The sequence below is a fragment of the Electrona antarctica genome (assembly GCF_951216825.1).
Source record: "Electrona antarctica genome assembly, chromosome: 13".
Classification (NCBI taxonomy): domain Eukaryota; kingdom Metazoa; phylum Chordata; class Actinopteri; order Myctophiformes; family Myctophidae; genus Electrona; species Electrona antarctica.
In genome coordinates this window covers 24,535,944-24,554,640 of record NC_136794.1, presented here as the reverse complement: position 1 = coordinate 24,554,640, position 18,697 = coordinate 24,535,944, and the positions used below count along the sequence as shown (strand labels likewise).

Here is an 18,697-nt window from a genome sequence, read left to right as displayed (position 1 = left end):
TATTTTTGAAAAATCGTAAAAATATTTATTTCAGAAAACTGGAGAATTTAGAAGATTTCTTTTTTAATTTTGAGGTCAGGCCTAAATGGGTTAAGACTACAATAATTTAACATTTCTAGTCTGGAAACACTGGATCTGCCTACAGAATGTGGCAGGTATCAGACCATGCAGAGACCATCTGCTTGTGGATGATTTGAACAATGTGCCAAAGCAGATGACATCACCATAGAACTTGGAGTACCGTCATGCAACTTCTAAGAACATTTTTCTTTCATCCATGCTCAGGGTTACCACTCCTTTTTACCAATTTAATTCCTCAATTAGTCCATGAGTTTCTTATAATGTTTTGCCAAATTTCCATGTCTGCTATAATAATGGCTACAACTTGAAGAATAACAAATGAAACTATAGTAGTAAAACGATCAACCTTAGGATTTACTTGTTGTGAGTTTGTAGAACGGCTATTTATATGAGAATAAACATTTTTTAATAAATAAAGACCCAACATAAGGACCCCAGTGTTCATGGGGCGGCGGTGGCTCAGGGGTAGAGTGGCTGGATGGTAACCGCAAGGTTGCCTGTTCGAACCCGGGCTCCCCCAGAGTTAGTGTCGAAGTGTCCTTGAGCAAGACACTGAACCACAAATTGCTCCCGATGTGCTGGCTAGTGCCTTGCATGGTTTCTGCCGCCATCGGTGTGTGAATGGGTGAATTGATGCACAATCTATGTAAAGCGCCTTGGATAAAGGCGCTATATAAATGCACCATTTACCATTTATGTGGTGAAATGACTGCTATTGGTGGAAAAGTGGGAAAAGAAAATGAAATCAGCACGAATCTGTCTCTGGCTGGCTGCTGCAATCATATTTCAAAATGAATAATAATAAACATCATCACCTGGCATGACCTAAAATGATGTTCCAAAACTTTATACACTAGAGATATTTCATGATTTTACAAAACTTTCCCAGGCCGGCTAAATACAATTTAAAACAACACGTTATGCACGGATTTGTGTATGAGCACATGCATGTGAACGATAGAGAGAGTGCTGAGGTCCACGTGTGTGTGTGTGTGTGTGTGTGTGTGTGTGTGTGTGTGTGTGTGTGTGTGTGTGTGTGTGTGTGTGTGTGTGTTTAGATAGCACTTTTTAGACTTAGATAGCATTTGAAACAGACTTATAGTCATATGTCATGTAGACAGCACAATAATTGCATTGTATGTAGTCATAGCACATCATAGTACATATGTATAGCATAGTATAGTATATATGTATAGTTAATATGTATAGTGTCATTATATAGATATGTTCTAGTTACGTTCTTAGCTTACGCATGTTTCTTGATAAATGCATTTTATATATGTGATGTATTCCCTTACTTTTGTTCTTGCCTAATGTAAGTCGCTCTGGATTAAGAGTGTCTGCTAAATGCCTAAATTGTAAAATTGTAAAATTGTGTGTGTGTGTGTGTGTGTGTGTGTGTGTGTGTGTGTGTGTGTGTGTGTGTGTGTGTGTGTGTGTGTGTGTGTGTGTGTGTGCGTGTGCATGTGCGTGTGCTAATAGATTGAAGTCAAGTCAAACCCCGGAAATCATGCAATGACGTGAATGCCCCCACGGAAAACAGCTGAGTAGAGAGACCACACACATCCTACAGTATGTGGTACTTTTCCTAAAGTAGGCATGACGGACAATAAACACTGTCGCTGTTGTCGGGTAGAAACCTCTTATCTCCATATTTAAACTTTGTGTTGTTGTTTTTTGTTAATTAACGTTCTACCTGATCATACCACAGCATCACACAAAGCCATCAAAAGTAGCAGATGTGCAAGCTTGAAACATTTCGAGCTGGTACGATAATCTGGTACTCATAGGCTTACAAGACAATTCTCCGTCTGAGATGTAGGTACGGTATACAGTGCGTGTGCGCACGTGCGTACGTGCGTGTGTGTGTGTGTGTATGCACGTGGCCGTACAATACACAAGTCAGAGGCCTGAGGCTTTGAGCAACATGCTAACATGCTAGCAATGCAAGTGTGTGGGTATAGGAGAGAAGCCATGCAGCCACTGGCGGGCGAGGCGGGTGGTACCACATGTAGAAAGGTCTCCCCACCAGTGTGCTGCTGGCTCGGTGTCGTACCCAGGTCCATGCTCTTGGAGGCCTTGACGTGCTGGTACTGCCTCTGGCTCTGGTTCTGGCTCTGGCTCACTGGATGTGGGCTGGCATGGGGGAGTTCAACCGGGCTCGGGGTCAGCGAGGTCTCCCTGGGAAACCAACGATCACAACATCCCATTAGACCAGTGGTTCCCAAACCTTTTCACGTCAAGGACTCCCAAATTGACACAAATTAGTCCGTGGAACCCCGTTCGAAGAGATAATGCCAGGAACCCCCATAAGAGAAGATTTGTACGGCTCTAGCAGTGATTCTCAATCTGTTTAATTTCAATTCACATTGTAAAATCAATGTTAATTTAACCCTGAGTGTACAAATGGAACCAAATTAGTGTTTTACTTGAAATGTGAGTACTTTTCCCACCACTGTCATAAGAAGATGTTTATTGTCACCGTATGGAATGTACAACAACATTTTGTTTAGTGCATCCACTTAAAAACAAATAGCAGTATTATCAACACATTACACACTAGAGTATCATCGAGGTTTTTTTCCTTGTTCAAAAACAGCTAAAGGTCTGCTGTTTTTGAAGAGTTCATATATATATATATATATATATATATATAGGGCTGGGACTAAAAAAAAATCTAATTTAATAAGAGGCTTTGTAATTAATTAATCTCAATTAATCACATTTTAAATCGCAATATTTGACCTGAGAAAAGTGAGACAACATTTTTTGTGCCGTTTTTCTTTTCATTTTGGTTTTCCGACTGACAGTGATGATAATCACTGTTGTCGGGCAGAAACATCTTATCTCCATCTTTTTAACTTTGTGTTTTTTCCGTAAATAAATGCCTTAATTGATAAAAGAACGGGACATGAGGAGAATGCCATGGACATAAAATGATTCGGACAGGATGTTGTCAGTGTGGCAATTCACACAATAGGCTCTGAAATGTATAGCATTATTACACACACACACACTCACACAGACATGTGCGCACACACATGCACACGCAGACATACACACACACACCTGTGCTGTAGGTAGTGCTGATTGGAGCTGTTGAAGTCTGCTTCATGTCGAGACAGTTCTTCATCATCCTCTTCCTCGTCCATGTGATTATAACTTCCATTGGTCACTAAGTAGAGAGAGAGAGAAAATACATTCAGATCTGAAATAATGTAAGCAATCTAGATACTGTAGTGTAGTGGGACAGGGGCCAGACTGGTATGTTGGCCAGGGCCATTACTTGACCTATTCAATGAAATCGGAATTGGCATCCCAGGTTTTTAAACCGCGCGTGCGCGCGCACGCACGCACGCCACACACACACACACACACACACACACACTTTGATCTTCTTCAAGTCACGAGGTTCAGCAACCTATGGACTGTGTTTCCACACTGGGTGTCAATAGAGTTAATAGAAACTTTACTCAAATGTATGTTTTAAAGGGATTAGAGCAATTTGCACTTTTCCACATCAGACCCACAAACCTCAGGCTGTACTAATTACAGATGTGCATGTGTTCAGAAACGGTTCTATTTCACTCTATTGATCTACAGTAAATCTCCCTCCCTTACTCTGTAAAGCACTCACTGATGGTGGGGAAGAGGGTCAAACAGGTTGAGTTAATGGAGGACAAGCTTTGTGGTGAAGATGATGAAGAGGTGATGCTGGAAGGACAGCGAACCAGAGATATAGACAGACAGGGAGAGCGATAACACGGCTGTCGGCTGGAAACATAGCAAGTCTCACGCAAAACGTTACTTTTCAGGAAATTGAAAAATGAGCCTGTATTCCATTGGAAACAATGTAGTTATTATTTAGCCACAAGCCCTTGTATTTACAAGGATTTTCCCAGACAGAGACGATTACATGAAAGAGAGAAAATGTATAAAAATGAGAGATATCTGTTGACAGAAGAAGAGAGATGGATGAGAAGGAATTAAAGCGGATGAAAACAGAAAAGGCAGGCGTGAAAGCTGCGGGGCAGAAAGAACAGCCGTCAAATAGCTTTCAATTATAAAAAACACAACGCAATCACTTATTTTCCAACAGGCAACCTTATTGCATGGTGAAGAATAAATAGCTTTTTTTTATTATATTATGTACATTACAAATGTAATGTAAAGCAGAACCTCCCACAGTATCTCCTGAGGAAAGGGTCACGGCGGCACATTCGGTAGTGCTGTCGCCTCACAGGTCCTGGGTTCGATTCCCACTGGGGACGCTGTGGGCACTGGGGGGCGTGTTCCATCATCCGCGTCATCAGTGCCCATACCCGAGGCGGGGTTGGCGAAACGGCCTTTCTGTGTGGAATTTGCATGTTCTCCCCGTGTCCCCTAGGGTAGGTACCCTCACAAAAACATGCCGTAATCCTGGCCTCTAAACTACCTCCCCCTGGCCAGCCGGGGCGCCTGATGGAGGGGAACGGAACTGGTCGGAATAACGTGTTCCTTCCCCGCGGACAGGGGCGTTGTGGTATACATTTTAAAATAAATTGAGTTAAATTAATGTAGATCATGGACGGACGGATGTACAGACGGGGACAAAACCATATAGTCTCGGCCATGCCTTCATCCTGCCGGAGACAATAACTCAGCCATGACCTTAACAGCTTCCGCGCCATTGCAGACGATTAAAGTCAATTGAAGCTTAATTTTGATACTGGCGCTTAACGCCATTGCCGACGGCCTCCGGCAATTGAGCTTTTATAGCGCGTTCGATTGCTCGAGCCAAAATGCTACTCACGTTAGCCGGTTAGCTAGCTGTGTTGTTAGCACAGGACTGGATCGCCCATCTTAGATCGTCGTCGCCATAAGCATCCATTCTATCCATTTCTTTCAATCGCCTGTAACTCCTATTCCTTGTCCCAGGTGGCATTTTGGGTCAAAACAGCGTTTCTTTGACGGCACAGAGCTGACAATCTAGAGCTCTCCGGAGCTCCGGCCTGGATTTACATTGTAAACAAGGCCCATCCAGCTGTGTGAAAACTCCTAACTTAGGACTACCGGTTGTGGACCGGAAATGGTGGCTTTTCAAAATAAGAGCTCAAATTAAAAAAATTCTGGCGTGAATTAGATCCTAATTTTTCAATAAATAATAGCGGTCTAAGTGTTAAGAGACCTGAACCTAACCACAGACGAAAATGAGGACAAATCTATAATGAAACACTGGCAGGCTGAGTCAACATGGTGTGCATTTTGATGTGTACAATATGCGTGTCATTTTTCCGAAGCTAGACACTAACCATGCCTTCCATATAGGCTATATATACGAACCCCTGTGAGAAAGTTGTGACAGCATAGCATGACTGGAAATCAATGATGACTACCTCAAACATTGTGTGCACGCGCCCACACACACACACACACACACACACACACACACACACACACACACACACACACACACACACACACACACACACACACACACACACACACACACACACACACACACACACACACACACACACACACACACACACACACACACACACACACACACACACACACACACACACACCTCTTATAGCCGCCATAAAATGCAACCCACTAGGATTATTGCATGACATCTTCCACTGTGCTTCTGTCTATTTACATGCACTTCCAATCATCGTAAATATGTGCGCACACATACACACACACGTTTTGTAGGGCGTCTCTGTGTGTGACTCCCAGTGAAGATAAAGAGAGGATGTTAGAAAAACAACATATAGTAGGTCTATAAGCTACGTTTCCTCCTCTGAATATATCAGCTCTGCTCATCTCTCTCTCTCCCCCCCCTCTCTCCCCCTCTCTCCATCTCCACTAATCTAGCTTCCGTCTCCATTTTTCTTATGCTCTCCTTGGTGCAATCTAATATGTTGCCTGTCATTTATCATTCCCCTCAAATCTCCCATGAATCATTTTTTCCACACACACTTTTCATCATGTTTGTGTATTTATTTTCCTCTCCTTTACTTATGCACCCCACCTCGTCTGTACGGACCTTAATCAACACAGCTGTCACAAACACATCCTTATTTATATCCTCCCATGCGCACGCACGCACGCACGCACGCACGCACGCACGCACGCACGCACGCACGCACGCACCTCTCAGGGTAAGGAAGCCATCTGTCATGGATGATAGATAAATAGCAGTTTTGGTCTGAAAGGAGTTTTCCAAACTTTTTCATGTCACAGACATGCAGTCAAGTACAGCTGGTGACATCTGTTGACGTTTGGATTGAGTTACAGTAGCTGGGGTGCACAGTGCAGAAACACTGTATTTCCTGTGTCACATATTAGGTAAACCTGCTACCTGTATAATTGGTCTGCGTTTTTAGTTTAGATTTATTTTCAAAATAGTAGCTTTTTAATCACCCAATTAGATCACGCTTCTTGATAGGAGAATATGCCATGTTTTAAATGTAATTTACAGAAGAAATACATAAGAAACTGAGTCATAGTGTAGATCAGTGTTGTCAAACCTTTGCGGCTCAAGACTGTTGCATGACAAATAATAAAATGGGGCATAAGTAATTGATCTCTGTACATTTATTCTCTCTCTCTCTCTCTCTCTTTCATTTTCCTGCATATCATCACTGCTGTACAGAAACATTTTATCTCCATAGTTCATCCTTTTATATAATTTTTTTGTTATAACTGTTACGAAGCAGCAGTGGTGTAAAGTAACTTATTATTACAAAACATACAGTAACCACTTCAGCCATATACACATTTCGATCTACCATTTTCCAAAAACATTTTTGAAAACTTGAAATGAGACATGCTGTATAATGCGTAGTTTGCGTACATTCTACTTTTGGTACTTAAAGTACATGTTCATACTAGCAGTGGTAACTGCCAGTATATCTCAGAGGCTATATCTCAGAGGCAGGTCAAAAGTCAAAGTCGTACGATTTGTCACACATGTTACCGCAGTGAAATTTGTTCTCCTCATTTGACAGCATCTCTTGGAGCGGTGAAAAACACGTTGTTTACTTGAAAATACAGAGGAACCTTAATTATAAGATATCAAAATCTGCCTCCGTCTCATCAGTGGCGCGCTTGCATTTTTGGCTAGTAAGACCCCCCTGAGAGGATTTGGGGGGGTTGTACACAGCACATTGACTGAAACACACAGGCTGTTCTGTTGTTTGTTTTCACTGTTTCACCATTACATGCTGATCAAGTCTCCAATGGTACAGGAGAGGGAGCGAGAGAGAGAGAGAGAGAGAGAGAGAGAGAGAGAGAGAGGGGGGGTAGGGGGGGGGGGGGGGGGGCTGAGGAATGAGTGAAATTTATAGAGCGAAAAACACACTGTATTTATAACAGACAGAAGAAAGAAGAAAACAATTTATCTGCATATTCATGTGTCGAAAACATCGACTCAATTTATTTCTGTGGAAAGGGAAAATAATGATACTAAAAACACCCGTGTGAGATGAAACAGATTCGCTCATTTTAATGTTGACCTCGATGCCATAGAAAGCCAATTCAGCATGTGGAATAGTTCATTAGGGGAGGGAAATGGTAAGCAGGAAAACACACAAACACACACACGCGCGAGCGCGCGCACTCGTGACGCACACACACGGGAGCGTGCATGCAAATGTGGAGCCAGTTGGGGTGAGTTTGAACAGCTCTGTGTGTTCAAGGTCAGGACTGTGTTTACCAGCCTCAATGGGACCAAACAAACAAACAAACAAACGGCAAACTACCGTTTAATGCTGGCCAACAAAACCCACCAACCAACGCTACTACGCTCGTACCTGCGTGCGTGCGTACGTAGTACATACACACACACACACACACACACACACACCAGTGTTGATTTTGCAGACTAAAACTATGACGAAAAATGGCTATCGACTACCTATTTTCACAGACGAAAACTAAATACAAACTAAGCTATGATGACTAAAACTAAGACTAACTGACTTTCAAAATCAACTCTAGATTTAGTCGACTAAAACTAGACTAACACTAAGTTTAAATACTGTATGTAATTAGCAGGTTTCTACACGACGCCAACGATATTATACATCGTCGTTGTCGGCAGAAACCTCTTATGTCCATATTTTAACCTTTTTTTTAACAAACTGCAGCGTCACACAAAAGCATTAACACAGTCGTTTTGAGCTTGTAGATACTACTTTTTTTTTTTTTTTTCAACAATATATTTATTTTCCTTTTTACACACAAATGACAATACACATATACAAAAAACAACAATGAACAGTACAAGACAATTACTGATATAAAGAAAGCAAAACAACAATAACCAAAAACAACAAAACAAAACAAAAAACAACAACAACAACAGCACTACTCCTCTTCAGCTCCATCCATTAGATGTGACAAATTATTGTTCTTTATGTATCTCATAAAACGGCCCCACACCTCCTGAAACATTTCTTGTTTGTCCTTAAGAATGTATGCAATCTTTTCCAAAGGTAGACATAAAGACAATTCTCTGAACCACTGTGTAATACTTGGTTTGTCCGGCCTCTTCCAGGTCAATGCTATCACTCTCTTAGCTTGTAAAAGACATATATCTATAAACATTTGTTCATTACGCTTTATCTTGTGTCCCTCCGGATATAGACCGAGCAGGAAGAACTTTGGTTCTGGTACAATATTTATTGACAAAATCTTCTGTATTTCCTGCCCGACCTTCCCCCAAAACTCAATCAATTTTGGACAGGACCATAGACAGTGGAACAATGTGCCTCTATCTTCACCGCATCTGGTGCATACATCTGGAATATTACAATTATACTTATTAAGTTTCACTGGTGTAATGTACACTCTCATAAGCCAATTGTATTGTAGAAGTTTTAGACGAGTATTCCCAGTCTGGGATTGAGCTTGTGCACAAGCCGTACTCCATTGTTCCACTGTTAAATCCTCCTGAATATCTGTTCTCCAGGCATTAAGCCTATCTTCCGAGGATTCCGGAGAAAAGTCAACCAATAGGGCGTAGAAATCTGATATTAACCCCCTTCCGAATGGGTCATTAACCAAAGCTTTCTCCAGCACAGACATGGATGGGGCCAGCATGGATTGCCCCAGATTAGTTCTAATAAAGTCCCTCAGTTGCAGATATTTAAAGAAGTGTTTGCGAGGGATATCATATTTAATGACCAGTTCCTCAAACGAGAGCATACTCCCCCGACCCCTCTCAAATACATCCCTTAATTGACCTATTCCCCTATCAGCCCACAATTTAAACCCCCCATCAGCTCTACCTGGCACAAATTGATTATTACCCCATATTGGGCTGAAGCGAGAGAGACGTGGATGTTCTCCCAAAAATATATTAACCTCATGCCAGACTTCAATCATTGTTTTAACTATAGGATTGCTTGTAATTCTTTTTAGGTTTTTATAAGTATCTGAGTAAATATAAAGGGGGAGTGGTAACTTCAAGGAGCTTGATTCCACATCTTTCCATGCCGGCGCCGCATCCGTTGTAAAGTAGAACATTAGTGTTCTCAATTGAGCTGCCCAAAAATACCACAGCAAGTTAGGACACTGTAATCCTCCCCTATCATAGGGTAGATAAAGTAAGGACAATCTAAGTCTAGGACGTCTATTGTTCCAAATAAAGTTGGTAAACAATTTCCTGGTTCTAGAAAAGAAGTTTGGTGGAGGTGACAAGGGTACGTTCTGAAATAAATACAATAGCTTGGGAAGTACATTCATTTTGAGTATATTAATTCTGCCGATCAAAGATATTGAAAGACTTGACCATCTATTAATTGAATTTTCGATTGTGGCTAAAATTGGGTCATAATTGGCATTCACAACCTCTTCCAACCTTGGCACGATTTGGATTCCCAAATAAGTAAAGGCATTTACTGGTCTGAAGTGACGAACATGACCGGGAGGGTTTGATCTTTCTTCCGAGTTCAGAAGCATAATGGATGACTTAGAGTTGTTTACTTTGTAGCCAGATATGCGACCATACGAAGTTATTAGATCCAGAATAGCTGGGACAGATATCTCCAAATTTTTCAGGAATAATATTACATCATCAGCATATAAAGATATGCGGTGCTCTAGATTTTCTATATTAATACCTGTAATTAGTGTATGTTCCCTTACAGCAATTGCAAATGGTTCAATTGCGATCAAAAATAAGAGTGGTGATAAAGGGCATCCCTGTCTACAGCCTCTATGGATCCTAATCGGTCTAGATATATTATTGTTGGTTAGTATTTCTGCATATGGATCGTTATACAACAGTCTTACCCATTTACAAAAGTTCTCCCCCAAGCCAAATCGACCAAGAAGCTCGAATAGAAACGGCCACTCTACGCGGTCGAAAGCTTTTTCCCCATCGAGAGATAAAAAGGCTGTATCTGGCGCCCCCTCCTGGACATGCAATAAATCCAATACTCTCCTTACATTGTGAAAACCCTGGCGGGCCACCATGAACCCATTCTGGTCCTCATCTATAATTTCAGGTAGAATAAGTTCTAGTCTCTTTGCAAGTATTTTGCAAAGTATCTTAAGATCAGAATTTAAGAGGCTGATTGGACGCATATTTTCGCATCTATCATTTGATTTACCAGGTTTTGGCAAAAGTATAATGAGGGCTCCTCTCAAAGTGGGAGGCAATACTCCCTCTTCAAAAGATTCAGTATACATGTCCAAGAGGGGTCTCGCCAATCTGCCCGCAAATCTTTTATAAATGTCTATCGGCAGACCATCAGGCCCTGCAGCTTTTCCAGACTTCATATTACTCATTGCCTCCAAAATCTCACCAATACTCACATCTGCCCCCAGCTTTTTACTGTCTTCCTCTCGAATTTTAGGAATATTAATTCCATCCAAAAAGGAGCTCTCAACTACATCTTCTTGATTTGTCTCGGAGCTATATAATTTACCATAATAATCTCTAAATGCCTCGCAAATTTGGATAGGGTCTTCTATCGTCTCCCCAACATCATTTTTTAACATGTTGATTGCTCTTTCAGTTTGCATTTGTTTAATGCGCCAGGCTAGAACCCTGCCAGACTTCTCACCCTGGTCAAAGATAGTTTGTTTGAGCTTTAACAAATTAGCTGCTGCTTTGGAAGCGGATATTTCATTATATTGTGCACGTAATAATAATATTTCCTGATGTAATTTAGGACAAGGCTTCTTAAAGTAAGAACCTTCCATAGCTTTAATTTTTGATTCCAGTAATATAACTTTTTGTTTGTTTTTCTTTGTTTTGGAGCTCGTAAAATTTATAATCTGTCCCCTAATAAAAGCCTTAAATGCTTCCCACCTTATAGTTGCCGATGTTTCATCCGTATTTGTAGCAAAATAGGTGTCTATTTGTTCTTCCAAAAAAGTTATCAGCTCAGGGTCCTGGAGCCATCTCTGCTCAAACCTCCACTTAGGGGGGTCCCGCATCCGACCTGGGTCTACACAAATCAAACTATTAGGAGCATGATCTGAAATTAGGATACTATCATACACACAGTCCTTAACTCTATTTACAAGACTTGCAGAAACCAGAAATAAATCAATTCTACTGTACGTTTTGTATGTACTAGAATAGCATGAGTATGCAGATACACCAGGGTTTCTATCTCTCCATATGTCTCTAAGATTTAAGTCTTTGGAAAACTGGTGAATAACTTCCCTACTTTTAGAGTGAGTTTTGTCTGAATGAGTAGATCTATCTTCAGTAGGATTAGGGGTCACATTCCAGTCCCCCGCTATCAGATAATGACCCCCAAGAGATGTCAATAATATAAATAAGTTACTGAAAAACTTTGGGTCATCATTGTTCGGTGCGTAGATATTTACCAAAATAAGACACTCTGCAAAAAGATTACCTTGAATTATCAAATATCGCCCCATTTTATCGGCAATTACCTTAGTAACATTAAATGGGATAGATTTGTGTATAAGAGTCATGACCCCCCTAGCCTGGGAAGTGAAAGGTGCTGAAAACACCTCCCCTCGCCATCTTTTCCTAATCCTAATATCCTCATTCAGTATCAAATGCGTTTCCTGGAGAAAGACAATACTCGAGTGGATATCTTTTAACCTTCCCATCACCTGCTTAACCTTTTTGATTTTTTGTAAACCCCTACAATTCCATGAAGTGAATTTAACCTCCAATTCTCTAGCCACAATCACATATCTCAAATGACTTTTCTGAACCTGAATTTAGAGCAGTGCCTTCAACAAACAAATAAACACATAACATGAAAACAAAGGCTGCGACAGTGAGCCTGAAAAACAAAAACCCCAAAACCCCTGAGCCCATCGAGTAGGCTTGCCCCCCCCCCCCTGCTTCCCACTTCAAAAAGGTTAAAGACCACTCCACACAATGTGAGGAATGACCCAGCATCACCATTCGCCTCGTGATAAACTCTCCCTCCCCCAATATAAGTGAAAACAGAATTTAAACCATAGTATTAGACCTTGAGCAGAAAATAAAAAATAAATAAAAAAAATAAAATATTTTTTTTTACAACCGATGTTTAATCTTTTCCCTTCCCCCATCTCTCTTTTTTTTTTTTTAAATATATAATATAATTATACTTTATTTTTTAATAAATTATTTTTTGTATAATAATACTGTATATACACATGCACATACACGCACATGCATGCATATACATACATGTGCACACACAACCCTTAGTAGTGAACTATCCAAAAACATAGTTTTCCTGGTTTTATTAAATCCCCCCCCCCCCCCACCCATTGCCTTCTTTTAAATTTAGATTGTGTATTTAATGTAAAACGAAATATAAATGTGTACCAAAAGAGTACACTATTCTGCAATCTATCCCTTCAAAGTTGTGCCATGAAAGCCCTGTGGCAGGGGACACTACACAAAATGCTATACTATAAATCCGGGTGTAGTACCGGAGGGTACCAGCAGTGGTGCTCCCTCAAAATTAAGATGACCCTTAGGTCTGTACAATGATCCGGAACTGAAATACAAAACCGGGACCCAGATGCATCATGGGAAATTGAGTCCCGTGCCGAGACACGGTACTATAGTGTCATCATTTATCCCCAATTACTATAATAAGTACAAACCACACGATCTAGTTATAGGATAATAATAATATAAAGCTTCCCCAACCAAAAAACAACATCAGCCTGAACCATAAACAAAGACGGGGAGAAAAAAAGAACCCCCACGGCCCCCAACATATTAGCCTTCAGCTAACAGTAGCTCCAAGATAACAACAAGCTAGCATATCATTCAAAACAAATCGAGACACTAAAACCAAAACATTTAACGTCATTCAGAGTACAACTCAGTATAAAATAATATCGCGTGCCGAGCACAACTATGATCTGAACATATCAAAATTATATCACGGTTTACTGTATAGAAAAAAATACATTAAAGGGATATATAAAAAGTTCTGTGCCCCGTGTTGGTTTAGCTGCCTCGGGCTAGCTAGCTAGCCAGCCTACCTCACATCCTCACTTCTCCGCGGCTCCACTGCTGACTGCTCCAGACACGTCTTTTATTCGTCGAATAAAGTCATCCACGTCCGCTGGTTTGTCAAAGGACTGAGTTTTGTTTTTATATGTCACCAATAACCTAGCTGGAAACATTATTCCTTGACGTAGCCCAGGGATCTCTCGAAGTTTTTGTCGGACAGAGTCAAAAACTTTTTGCTGCTTGCGCACCTCATCGGTTAAATCGGGATAAAGTTTTATAGATGTATCCCCGTGCTTGATTTGGCCCTTGGTTCGAGCAGCCCTCATCACCTTCACCTTGTCTCTATTGTCCAGGAATTTCATGATGAGAGTCCTCGGAGGAGCGTTGTCTTCTCTTCTCGGCCCAATCCTGTGGGCCACTTCAATGGTTAGCTTCGACGTTAAGTCCAATGTTTTTACCAGCCACTGCTCGAGAAAGTCACAAGCATCAGAACCCTCTGTCTTCTCTGGCAAATTTACCAATCTCACATTGGATCTTCTGGACCTTGTTTCTCCGCTCAGAACCTTTAGCTCCATTTGCTTGTACTTCTTTTCCAGGTCCTGGACCTTAGCCTGTAAGCTAGCAACAATGTCCTCAGTGCCAGAGATGCGAGTCTCCGCACCCTTGACTCGTTCTTTGCAATCTCCGACCTCTTTCTTCATACCTTCAATCGCCGACATGACTGAATCTAACTTTTGTGAGAATTCGGATTTCATCTCCTTGATAGCCTCGAGAATAGAGCAACTTGCACTCTCTGAGCGACGGCCCGTGTCTTCCCCCTCAGCTCCCGAGCTCTCAGCCCCAGCCATGTTGCTAGCATTAGCTTCCCCGCTTTCCTTGGACCCAGCAGAACCAAAGCTCAACTTGGCTTGGTTTTTGCCACCTCGTTTGGGCATTCTTTTGTTATTCATCATCAGGTTGCTTAAATAAAACTGCTCACTTTTCCATTAGTCTGTTTTTTTTGTTAAATAATTTGTAACAAGCTGCGGAGTTGAGAGACACACGTCCGTCTAGCTTGCCGCCATCTTGAAAAGTCAGATACTACTTTTGATGTTTCTGGATCTTAATCGTGAAAAGTAACAGTTATGGACATATGAGGTTTCCACCTGACGATATGGAGTTATCATCGATATTATGCATGCTTCCAAATATACACATGACAGGCCTACACACAAACTTACACAACGGTCGTTGTACAAAAGCACATATGCGAGGCAACGTTGAAAACAGACGAGCTGTGATATCAAAAGGGAGGGTTAACACACACACACACACACGTAGCACACGTAGAGCGATAGCATAGGGAGGGGCAGCGAGGAAAGAGTGAGAGAGACAGACAGAGACAGATAGTGGAACAAACGGGACCTAAATAACTCTTCACAAATGCAGCAACCTTGAACCACATGAGAGGGGGAAATGAAAAGGAAAGAGAAAAAAACAAATAAGTACAGTTTAGAAACGGTCTCTAATTAACGCCGCACTTGGGACGGTATAGTGCCTCGCTTTTGTTTCGTTTCCGAGTGTGCGTTCGTGCTCTTTTGTTTCGTCATTGTTTATGCATGGCGATGATCATCTGCACCTTTGATGCCGTTAAAAATGGGTGGAGGAAGGAGAAACACAAAAGTAATTACTGGCCCGGCGGAACACACTGTAAACATGCCGCGGTGCAGACAAGCAGATCAAGCTCATTTTGAAAGTTAACAGCTACCGAGTGTGACAATAATTACTCTCTAATTACTTGCAGCCATGTGTGTCAGGGTTATTTATACATGCGCTGTCGATTCAAGTATAAGACACCGACATGAGAGGACTGCGGTTTAACCGCCATATGTACTGTACTTAGGCGACAGCTATGGAGTGAAGAATGACACTGGCTTGTGTCACTGTCCACACTCACTTGTGGATAGTGTGGCAGAGAGAGAGAGAGGGGGGGGGATTTTTGAGTGGTGCAACCACTCCAAGGAACAGCAATGTCCGTGTGACACCTATGTGACTCGTGTTAACCTATGTTTGTGTGTGACTCAGTACCAGTAGGGGCGCTGTCGTGCCAGAAACAGAGAGAGAGAAATAGTGCTGTACTGTTGCCTGCTAATGAGAGCGAGAGAGAGAGAGGGGGGAGGGGGGGGGGTGTAAGGGGGGGAGTTGCACCACTCAGTTCACACGGGTGTGATTTTTAGAGTATGTTAGCGCATTGGCTGTTTCTAACCTCAAATGTGTTCAGATACATATTTCAGTGTAACCGTTTGAAAAATGGAATGGAATCAATGTGGCGGGTATACTGTATGACGATCCATTGGTGTATACGGGCGGGGCCACAACGCTACTCACCATTAGATGAATAGAGGCTATTGGTCACCATGAGAGGATGGGTGGGACCGTTGGTCTGACCGACCAATCCTGGCTGTCCATTTACTGGGCTGACCGACACGGGGAGGCTGTGGGAGCTGTCAAACGATCGATTGGGAGACACCGCATGTTCCTTAAGCAGAGAGAGAGAGAGAGTAAATGATACTGTTAAAACACTCCAATTTCACTTCTGACATTTACGTGAATGGTAAATCAGTAGTTCTCAAACTTTTATTGCCAAGTACGCCCAAAATGAAATGTTTGGCTGCGGCCCCCCACAATTTCAAGATGAAAAAAAATAATAATATGCAGATGTACAAGTTTGCAGGGCGGCACCAAGTATTTTTGAATAGCAAACACTAAAATGTAAAAGACGGTATAAAGACAGATGGTGGTGGAGCCGTTGCCCCTGTGACCCGACTATGGATAAGCAGTTGAAGATAGATAGATGGATGGATGGTATCCCGGTTACAGCGGGATTAGGTCCAGAGATACCTTGTTAAGGGACCACCGTGGTGCATACTGTATACTGACTGACAGTACAATAGCCGTCCTTAAAGGACCACTTCACCACTTTTCAACCTATCTTCATATAATATGTCCTCAGTAATAATCATGATAAAATGGCACGATTTTTTTCTACTCAGTCTGTGTCTCATAGGAGGGCTGTGGGCAGTTCAGAAACCGTCTTCCAGTGACATCATCGATGGGGAATACAAGCTAATAAAAACTGCAGGCTTTCTAGTCCTGAAAAGTTGCAATGCTAAAATGGAAGCCATCGTTCTCACGATAATGAAAATCTAAACATTGTTGTAAAAAAATCTTGTTTAAAAAAGAATCTGCCTAATGATGATGTCACTGGAAGACAGGTTTCTGAACTGCCCACAGCCCTCCTATGAGACACAGACTGAGTAGAAAGGAATCGTGCCATTGTATCATGATTATTAGTGAGGACCTATTATATGAAGATAGGTTGAAAAGTGGTGAAGTGGTCCTTTAAGAGCCCTGCTTCTAGCAGGGCTAGAAATCAGAACCGCAAGTTGTCCAAAATGTCAAAGTAAAGTGAATACCATTTGACCGCCAGGATCAATTAATCTATTTATCGCGCATTGCCAAGGTTTTCCCCCTTTCAACTCTTATTTTGAAGAGCCAAATATACGTAACCGGGTGTTACGATGACGTAATGCTGTGTGTGGTGTCTTGACCGGTTGTTCTCTCGCACAGTGCAGAAAAAACCCGACCGCGAGTATCACAGCGCCTGCTGTCGGCCGTTGAAAAACCTTGTTTTCACCAGAAACGACATTCATTGCGCCGATTTGGAGATACAGGTCATTGAAAACAGCACATATAGTGCAAGTGGATGCGCGCGCATCTTCAAAATGGCCGCGTCCACTGTCACACTTTACACTGGGACGCTAACGAGAGACAGCTATCGATGTGATCCGATCAAAACATGGATTAAAGAATATAAAGCCTAGAAAACGTAGGCTACGCTGTTGGCGCGGGCTGCCAGACTAAAGTTAATCTACGCTTTCTCCGCTTCTGGCGGGCTCCGTGTCAAACATCACACTTGTGTGAAGTGAGGGGCACCCAGATGTTTGGGGGCATGTTGATGTTGTCATTTCTGTGAAAAATGAAATACATTTATTACAAGATGTATTTATATCAGCGAGATGACGTCTTACTTTTTCTTTTCTTTTTTACTGCCCTAACCAAACATTAAAGTCCATAGACTTGGCTGGCATATAATGACATCATAACTGCCCTAAACAAGCATTAATAGACTTGGCTGGCATGAATGACATCATAATGTCCCCTAAACAAACATTAGAGTCCATAGACTTGGCTGGCATGAATGACATCATAATGTCCCCTAAACAAACATTAGAGTCCATAGACTTGGCTGGGGACGGGGAGGTTTTATTATAAGGCTGAAGGCTCTAAACAAACATTAAAAGTCCATAGACTTGGCTGGCCTATGAAGTAATTTCGGAAAACCATGCATTGGATTTGGAGGGGCTCTCCTCTAAAACAAGGAGATCTGTGAGGGGTGCAAGATGTATTTATATTGACCACATGACGTCTTATGTTGTTATTTAGTGCCCTAAACAAACATTAAAGTCCATAGACTTGGCTGGCAAACGGAATTACGTCATAAAGTGCTCTAAACAAACATCAGAAATCCCATAAACTTGGCTGTCATATGCCGTGATCTTCCAAAGCCATGCATTGGAGGGGATAGTGCCCCTCAAGAAGAGGGAACAGCCTTTATTATACCAACATGTTTGGCTTTTAGTCCTGATTATTTATATATATATATATATATATATATATATATATATATATATATATATATATATATATATATATATATATATATGAGTGAGGTCAGCTGTTCCATCTTTTTATATACGAGTGCCCGGATCTCTTTTTTATTTTTAATCAAAATGTCTTATCCCGTCTAATCCAGGAGCACCTTTTACTGTTTTAACTTCAGTGACGTGTGCGTCTGCGGTGAGCACCTGGTTGTCTCATTCTCTCTGCCTAACGTGAATACTTGTTGATGAGCCTCCAAGGACAGGCGGTGACAGCCTTTATAGGAGACAGCTACTGCTCCTGTGATTCATCTGGTTACAGTATCGGTCTCAGCTTGATACAGTGTTGGCACAAAACACAGGGAACATCTCTGATCCAAAACAGCTTTTAGCAGTTCAGTCATCTGACTGAAGATATTGACAACAGCCATGCACGCAAAGTCATCCGACCGAAAATATTGACCACACA

General features: G+C 41.7%; 1 protein-coding gene across 1 annotated transcript in view; it reads right to left on the bottom strand.

Moving 5' to 3' along the window:
* LOC306934899 (partitioning defective 3 homolog B-like) overlaps positions 1-18,697 on the bottom strand; it is a 375,969-nt gene that overhangs the window by 205,218 nt on the left and 152,054 nt on the right. The window contains exons 14-16 of the mRNA XM_079517709.1: positions 15,896-16,046; positions 3,151-3,256; positions 2,111-2,262 (exon numbers count right to left, since the gene is read on the bottom strand). Of these exons, the coding sequence (XP_079373835.1) occupies positions 2,111-2,262; positions 3,151-3,256; positions 15,896-16,046 (409 nt within the window). The remainder of the gene's footprint in view (positions 1-2,110; positions 2,263-3,150; positions 3,257-15,895; positions 16,047-18,697) is intronic.